The sequence below is a fragment of the Anopheles cruzii genome, chromosome 2 (assembly GCF_943734635.1).
Source record: "Anopheles cruzii chromosome 2, idAnoCruzAS_RS32_06, whole genome shotgun sequence".
Classification (NCBI taxonomy): domain Eukaryota; kingdom Metazoa; phylum Arthropoda; class Insecta; order Diptera; family Culicidae; genus Anopheles; species Anopheles cruzii.
The window spans coordinates 17496658-17505615 of record NC_069144.1 but is presented as its reverse complement, the minus strand read 5'-3'; the positions used below and the strand labels follow the sequence as shown (position 1 = coordinate 17505615).

General features: G+C 48.0%; 1 protein-coding gene and 1 pseudogene across 1 annotated transcript in view; both read right to left on the bottom strand.

Moving 5' to 3' along the window:
• Positions 1 to 731: 731 nt before the first annotated feature.
• LOC128268474 (thioester-containing protein 1 allele S3-like) lies at positions 732 to 5716 on the bottom strand (annotated as a pseudogene).
• A 1165-nt stretch (positions 5717 to 6881) lies between these two features.
• Positions 6882 to 8958, bottom strand: part of LOC128278565 (thioester-containing protein 1 allele S3-like) — a 13802-nt gene continuing 11725 nt past the window's right edge. The window contains exons 5-8 of the mRNA XM_053017294.1: positions 8614 to 8941; positions 7290 to 8551; positions 7068 to 7221; positions 6882 to 6982 (exon numbers count right to left, since the gene is read on the bottom strand). Of these exons, the coding sequence (XP_052873254.1) occupies positions 6882 to 6982; positions 7068 to 7221; positions 7290 to 8551; positions 8614 to 8941 (1845 nt within the window). The remainder of the gene's footprint in view (positions 6983 to 7067; positions 7222 to 7289; positions 8552 to 8613; positions 8942 to 8958) is intronic.

Below are 8958 nucleotides of genomic sequence, written 5' to 3'. Positions count from 1 at the left end.
AACTTCAGCCTCCGCGAAGACACGCCAACTACCACAGCCCATTACAGTTCGACCGCCAAAAGTTCCTTCCGATGTGTAGGGAGTCCAGCGATCCGTTATCCAGCAGTGGACCACACCAGATGAGCACCTGATTCCCGGTTCTAGAGACGCACATTCATCCAAACACCGTACCAAGTATCCCAAGACCAGGCTGACCCTTGGCTCACTTAAAACACCCGGAACGCCGCGAACTCTGCTCGGTGAAAGCTACGTCACCGATGCATATGCACCGAACAATCGCGTTATCAATCAGTCGAACGTTATCGAACCAAAACAATTTCTATCACAGGACCCACAGGCACCGTACACGCCTTTCGAAAGCCTTCGCAGCCATCCGTTTTGACACATTGCATCCTCACGCGTTTGCGCATGCACCTCCACGAAAATATGTAGTTCCATCGCGTGCAAAAGTTCGCCGACAGCCCTGCCAAGTGTCACCCAACTGACAGCTGGGCAGCGTGTGCCTACTCTGAAGCGGAAGCGGACATGCGCAGACCGGCGATGCACTACAAAAACAGATGATCTCTGTACGTAAACAAACAATTACGGTGCCGTGCGTTCGGATGAGATTATACCCAGGAAACCATGCAGCTATATAGTACGGGGACGTAATTCAGAACTGCTAAAGCTTAGTTGTAACGTGTAAAGAGACACTATTTCTGTTTATTTCTCGACCATTTTAACAGAAAAGAGTCTACCGGCTATCACTTCGACGCGTTTTTGCAGGATTCCGGGCAGTCTTCCCCTTTGCAGATGTCACACACTTCCTGTTTGTCCACCTCGTACACCTTGATGGCGTTTAAGTCTAAAGTAGGATAAGGAAAGATCAACATCCATCACTCACAGACAAGGGACATTGTCCAGGCGACAATGGGCTACTTACTGGGGTCGTAGTAATCGTGCACCTTCACGTACGCCGGCCTTCGGAGCGCCACCTTAAACCGTCGATAGGCAGTGATCACGAAACAGTTTTTCTCGGTGCCCATGTTGTTGTAGTACAGCACGACGGACGTTCCGCCGTGTAGAATCTCGATTTTCTGAAAACATTTTGCGGCTCAATACAATAAAAACATCGATACCATCTCACATTACAATAAAACCGCACCTGTATTGGGTTGGCAACGGTCGCGTCACTGATCGGGTTGCTGTCCACGACGTAGCCACTGGGGAAAGTTCACTTCCACTAGCGCCATGTTGGACCGTTCGTCCGTAAGATGCGGAATGTAACTGCTGCACACGTACAGCTGCAGTACGTAGTCCGAGGTGGAGTTTTTCTTCACCAGGTCTAGGTTGAACCGTTGAGTAAAGTTCACCAAATTGAGGCTATATCGGTAGTTCACCTCTAGAAAGCCAACACCGATCCCGCCGACGTTCACGGTCAGTTTTTTCACGCCCTCCGGAATCTCTTCGTAGCTGAACTGATCAATATCGGTGGAAGTGAATCGGAACTCTCTCCTCTTGTTAGCAAACATTAGCTGAATGGAGTAATCGTTTCGCAAAGTCGAGATCTTCTCCGCCAGTTTCGAAAGCGCTTTCAGGCCAACAAACGTGTCCTGAGTACGAGGGAAACTTCCGATGTCATATCGTTGGTCTACGAGCCAACGCATAATCGCCGTACCTTCGATGTACTTTCGGCCATCACATGCGACAGTAAGGCGTAGGCCGTGGTTTCGATTTGATTCGATGGTCGTTGCCAGTAGCGCTTCAGTCCATTCTCAAGACTAGTGGACCATGAAATCAGTTTCGCCAAGGCTTCGGTTTTACGGAAATGATTATTCAGCCAGAACGCATACGTAGCGATAGCAAGATCGTGCGAGTCGTAGATGTAGTCAAAATTTCGGCTAAGATATCCCATTCCATTCGAAATAACATAGGGACGTTTTATGGCTTCAGCTGGATTTTCCATGAATGCGATCATTACATACGAAGTAAGCGAGATTCCTTGACGTAGCGTCCCCTGTATGTCCTTGTAAGCAACTGGGCCCGTCTCTTCAAAGCGCCCATCGAGTTTTTGTTTGGTTGCCAACCAGGTAAAAGCTTGCGAGAGCATCGTTCCATCCACGTAAATGTACTTCGCTGCCGTTTTCATCGACTTTCCGACAAAGGCCGTAAGAAAAACAGATCCACCTCCTCCCTGCCAAAGCCCATACGATCCATCTAACTGACGAAATTTCATCTGGTTCTGGTAGCCTTGTTGAAGAAATCCGATCGCCCTTGCGATGAGTGCCGTCTCCTTCGAACCGGTCGCCGTCAGATAGTCCAACACCACTATGTTCGGCACAAAACGCACCATAGTTTGCTCTCCGCAACCTGTAGGAAGGTTAACCAGATGGCCCAGGTTTCTCACTACCGATGTCAGTGTGTTGGCTGCAACAGAAAGCAGGGCTTTGGATACCGTGTAATAATCGGAAAACATCATTGATACTTACGGACAATCCGAAAGCTAATGCTCACCGAGCCAACGTCGGCCTTCCTGTCAATGTCCAAAATGAACTCAAAAGTCTGGTTCTGGTATTCGTTGTGGGAGAAGAAGCGAGTTTGCATCCTTGACTGTACCAAGCTTTCTGGCAGCACACGGATAACTCTCTCGATGGCATCGTGTTCCTTGCCGAGCATGATGGAGGCTTTCACGCGGACCGTCATATCCCCCAGTTTTTTTGCCTTCACCAGAAACGAAACAGGCACACCGACGTTCGGCGGAACAGACAAAGTTTTCGTATGACTAAGCTCTGTGTTGAATGGTAAAACACGATTGAACTATAGCTAAAAATATACTTTTAAATACCTACTTACCACCAATTTCCTTTCCAAAGAACTCGGTTTGGTTCGCAATGTTGTACATCGTCACGTCGGCAGTATATTCTGCACCGAGTGTGTTGAACAGGGTAAACTGCAACACAACGACCTCATTGCGCTTGATGGAGTACGGTAGGTTATCGACGATGTAAAACGGTTGCAGCGTAGTGAACTGTATCGGTTTCTTGATCACTCCAAGGCCGTACACTGGATGGATCGAGAAAGCCGTCAGGTACCAGGCCGTCGTCGTGTCCGGTACCCTCTCGATCAGTTGGCTGCGTCCCGCGCGAGGGATGGTCACGTTCTTCCACAACCAAGACTCCAGGAAGTTGGTTCGGTATGACACTAGCCTTTTTATCGTCGGCGTTTCGCGATCAATCTCCTGCCGAGCTGACATATCACTGACTGTAGAATGAAGCAAAACTAAGTATAACATCTTTTCTTGGCCCGACCACGACGTTCGTACCTCCTTCGACATTCACTTCGTCCAAGGATTGGACAAATAGGCCCATGCTCTGAAGAAGAAAGGACCAACCAATGTTATGTGATCTTAATCATTCAAGTAGCACAAGCATCGACCGTGCTACGTATGTGCGTGGTACTTACGTAAAATTTACTATACTGATTCGGCTCGATTGCATGGAACTCGTCAAACACACGCCACACATCATCTCGAAAGATATCATGCTTCCCGCTGTATTGAAGCAAACCCTGGTCATATGAAGCCAGCCCTACGTATGCACGCGGTGGTCCTTTCAGCGTGAGCTCAATTTGCTCTCCCGGTTTGACTTGCGTCTCGTCGATACGTAGGTCTAACTATAGGATGGAAACAGAAATATGTACTTTACACACTTGTTTAGATGCTTCCCCAACACTAGTGTTTCATTACATTGTTATGGAACTCGTCGAACTCGATGTCCACAAAGTCGTAAATAACCACATTGTTCGCCATACTGGCGACGATGATTTTGGAGCGCGGTACTAGTTGGGCGGTAGCATTCAGCTTAAACTGGAACACGGTACTACGGGTCGGTCTGAACGAGCCCGAATCGATAATTTCGCCCTTCGACACCACGTAGTAAATGAAGAACGTCATCCTTTCGGAACACATGACCATAAATTGTAACATTTGATTTATCTTAATCCTGCAAAATCATAGAACATAAAAGTTATCAGCTCGGAGGAAGTGCGGAATAGCTAATGCTGCTGGCTGCCCTCCACTTACGGTGACTTTAGTTCAATTTTTATGTACGAATTCGTTATTCGCTCAACCGGATCGATGGACTCGTATAGAAGTTCCTTATCATCCACCGTCACCTGCGACAAGGAACGGAGAAACATTGTTTGAGCATAAACGAACCCCCGCTATCGCTCTCTGTTACGTTTCACTTGCAACCTTTAACACATACAGTCACTTGCAGATAGGTAGTGTCAGAGCTAGGCCGCAGCTGTAGTTTAATAATGCCGTCGTTATCGGTCCTAAGGCTCTGCTCATACACTGCATCAAGGCCATCTACTTTCACCAGCGCAGTAACACCCCTGGCCGGCTTGCCGTCCTGAAATTTGATTCTGACGCTACACTTGAACGGTGCTCCTGGCACAAAGTCTTTCGCTGCCTTTTCCAACACGGCGTTATAGACATTCTTGAACACCGTTATAGGGTATCGTCTGGAAACCGTGCGATCTGGAAGTAGACAAATTGCCCAATTATGATTTGACGAAGCGTTCACCGGTGAGAAGTGCGTTCACGTTACTTGTGTACTGCTCTTTGAAAATGACGTTCAGCGTTACATCACTCTGGCTGTCGAAAATATCTAATTCGCGATTGAAGGGAAGATGAACTGGAAGCATTCCATTAACCTGAACGGTTTTCTTCTGGTCAAGGTCGTCCTGCTCGAAGTAGAGTTCCAGTGTCGCTGTGCCTGCTACTGGTTTGCCAAAGTAGTAGCTTGCCGTTATCGAAAGATTCAGCGCCTGGTGCTCCAACAGCGGAACCACCGTGGGCTGCACGTCCACGTCGAACGTGGACAAAACATATTCCTTCACTTCGAACGTCTTCGATACCAGCATTTTATCGTGGAAACTCACTTCTATCTTGTAAGTACCCAGTAACGGAGATGGTGCAATGGAAATTTCATTCTCAAACACTCCGGCGTACAGGCGCGCCTTGGTCCATTTGCGGATGTTGTTGTTGGACGAGTCCCTTACGTTTATGTTCAACTCAAACACATCGGACGGTGGCTTCAGATCCACGTCCAGCACGATCACACGGAACTGCACTGTATCACCGGGTTTGTACACGGGTTTGTTGAGCTGTAGCAGGGCTGAAACGGAATCGCCTTGGTACTCAAGTAAGTGTTCCTTGTGAAAGCTGAATCCACGTTGCCCATCGACCGTAATCCGGTAATCTCCTTCCGGCGCACTGGCAGGTATCTAGAAACGGGGCCCGAAACAAACGAATAAACAAGAAACTTCACTACACAGGCGATCGTCATCAAACATGCAAGACGTACGTGGAAGGTGATCATTTTGTTTGAGTTTTGTCGCACGTCCACCAGTTTCGTAAGGTTTAGCGGGCTTACGCCGTCTTGATGATCCATTAGCCGCACCATCAGATCGACCTTGTTCAGCTTGCTTTGAAAGTTACTGATCACCAACGTGTAGTCCCGATTGGGTCGGATCGATTTGGGTCCCACAATCAACACACTGCAAACATCCGTCAACGCGGTCCGGTTAACTTGTCGCCGATCGCTTCAGAGAGCCCCGTGATGTACTTACCCTTGACTCACGCCTACCAGCAGCACTAGCACACACACTGCTAACTCTTTTAAAAGACCCATTACTGGATTGTACCATCCGGATTTGAACGTCTGTTCCGAAAGCCGTCTCAGGCAAGACTGCGCATTCGCTCAGTCCCGATCGCGATGTTCAGGCAAACACGGGATTCCCCATGCGGTGATAAGGAGCAGAAATCCCCATGTTGAACTCACGGATCACAGCTAAGTGTATCAGTATACAGAGACAAGCTGCAAATCACAAACAATTGCAGTCCTGTGCGTTCTGATGAGGTTACGCCCAGGAATCCATACAACTATAGTACGGAACGTAATTCCGAACCAATGAAGCCTATTTCTGTTTTTTTTACTATTTTCGACAACCAACGAAAAGCAACTACCGGTCATCACTTCAGCACGTGTTTGCAGGATCCCGGACAGTCTTCCCCTTCACGGATGTCACACACCTCCTGTTTGTCCACCTCTTACACCTTGATGGCGTTCAAATCTAAAGCAGGATAAAGAAAGATCAACTACTCACTCACAGACGAGCTGACAAGAGACATTTCCAGGCGACAATGGGCTACTTACTGGGGACGTAGTAATCGTGCACCTTCACGTACGCCGGCTTTCGAAGCGCCACCTTAAACCGTCGATAGGCAGTGATCACAAAACAGTTTTTCTCGGTGGAAATGAATCGGAACTCTCTTCTCACATTGACAGGATTCCGGAATACTAGCTGAAGTGGAGTAATCCTTTCTCGATGGTTATCAGTACAGTACAGATTGACAGTACGATCGTGCTTAATTAAGTATGGTAGCTTATCGACGATGTAAAACGAACGATCGATCCGCACACTGGATCGATCGAGAACCAGCATACAAACTACTGCATCCTTTATGGGATACATTTTGGAATTGTTCCTTCTTGTTTTGAATGTCTGTTCCGAGTGTCGCCTCATGAAAGATTGCACATGCACTCAGTCCTAACCGCAATGTTCACACATACACGGGATTCCCCATGCAGTGATAAGGAGCAGAAATCTCCATGTTGAACTCGCGGATCACAGCTAAGTGTATCAGTATACAGAGACAAGCTGCATATCACAAACAATCACAGTGCCGTGCGTTCGGATGAGGTTATGCGCAGGAACCCATGCAGCTATAGGACGGTGACGTAATTTTGAATTTCTCAAGCCTAGTTGTAACGTTTAGAGAGACGCTATTTCTGTTTATTTCTCGACAATTTGAACAGAAAAGAAACTACCGGCTATCACTTCGGCACGTTTTTGCAGGATTCCGGGCAGTCTTCCCCTTTGCAGATGTCACACACTTCCTGTTTGTCCACCTCGTACACCTTGATGGCGTTTAAGTCTAAAGTAGGATAAGGAAAGATCAACTACTCACTCACAGACGAGCTGACAAGTGTCTCTTGTCCAGGCGACAATGGGCTACTTACTGGGGACGTAGTAGTCGTGCACCTTCACGTACGCCGGCCTTCGGAGCGCCACCTTAAACCGTCGATAGGCAATGATCACGAAACAGTTTTTCTCGGCGCCCATGTTGTTGTAATACAGTACGACGGACGTTCCACCGTGTAGAATCTCGATTTTCTGAAAACATTTTGCGGCTCAATACAATAAAAACATCGATACCATCTCACATTACAATAAAACCGTACCTGTATTGGGTTGGCATCGGTCGCCTCACTGATCGGGTTGCTGTCCACGACGTAACCGCTGGGGAAGTTCACTTCCACTAGCGCCATGTTGGACCGTTCGTCCGTAAGATTCGGAATGTAACTGCTGCACACGTAAAGCTGCAGCTCGTAGTCCGAGGTGGAGTTCTTTTTCACCAGGTCTAGGTTGAACCGTTCGGTAAAGTTCACCAAATTGAGGCTATATTGGTAGTTCACCTGTAGAAAGCCAACACCGATCCCGCCGACGTCCACGGTCAGCTTTTTCACGCCCTCCGGAATCTCCTCGTAGCTGAACTGATCTAGATCGGTGGAAGTGAATCGGAACTCTTTTTTCTCATTAGCGAACTTTAGCTGAATGGAGTAATCGTTTCGCGAAGGCGAGATCTTCTCCGCCAGTTTCGAAAGCGCTTTCAGGCCAACGAACGTGTCCTGGGTACGCGGGAAACTTCCGGTGCTATATCGTTGGTCTACGAGCCAACGCATAATCGCCGTACCGTCGATGTACATTTTGGCCATCACATACGACAGTAACGCGTAGGCCGTGGTTTCGATTTGATTCGATGCTCGTGGCCAGTAGCACTTCTTTCCTTTCTCAAGACTGGCGGAGACTTTGATCAGTTTCGCAATAGCTTCGGTTTTACGGTAATGATTATTCAGCCAGAATGCATACGTAGCGATAGCAAGATCGTACGAGTCGTTGATGTTGTCATAGTTGCTGCTAAGATATTTCATTCCATTTGAAATAACAGATGGATGTTCCGCGGCTTCAACTGGATTTTCCATGAAGGCAATCATTACATACGAAGTAAGCGAGATTCCTTGACGTAGCGCCCCTTGCATGTCCTTGTGAGCAACAGGGCCCGTCTCTTCGAAGCGCCCATCAAGTTTTTGTTTGGTTGCCAGCCAGGTAAAAGCTTGCGAGTTCATCGTTTTATCCACAGTAATGTACTTCGCTGCCGTTTTCATCGACTTTACGACAAAGGCCGTAAGAAAAACCGAGCCGCCTCTTCCCTCCCAAACGCCAAACGATCCATCTGGCTGACGATATTTCATCTGGTTCTGGTAGCCTTGTTCAAGAAATCCGGTCGCCTTTGCGATGAGTGCCGCCTCCTTCGAACCGGTCGCCGTCAGATAGTCCAACACTTCTATATTCGGCACGAAACGCACCATATTTTGCTCTCCGCAACCTGTAGGAACGCTAAGCAGATCGCCCAGGTTTCTCACCACCGATGTCAGTATGTTGGCTGCAACAGTAAGCAGGGCTTTGGATACCGTGTAATAACCGAACAGCATAAATAATACTTACAGACAACCTCAAACCTAATGCTCACCGAGCCAACGTCGGCCCTCTTGTCAATGTTCAAAGGTAATTCGAAAGATTGATTCTGGTATTCGTTGAGGCAAAAGAAGCGTGTTTGCATCCTTGGCTGTACCAAGCTTTCTGGCAGGACCCGGATAACTCTCTCGATGGCATCGTGTTCCTCGCCGAGCATGATGGAGGCTTTCACGCGGACCGTCATATCCCCCAGTTTTTTTGCCTTCACCAGGAACGAAACAGGCACACCGACGTTCGGTGGAACAGACAACCTTTTCGTATGACTAAGCTCTGTGTTGAATGGGAAAACACGATTGGACTATAGCGTTAGCTAAA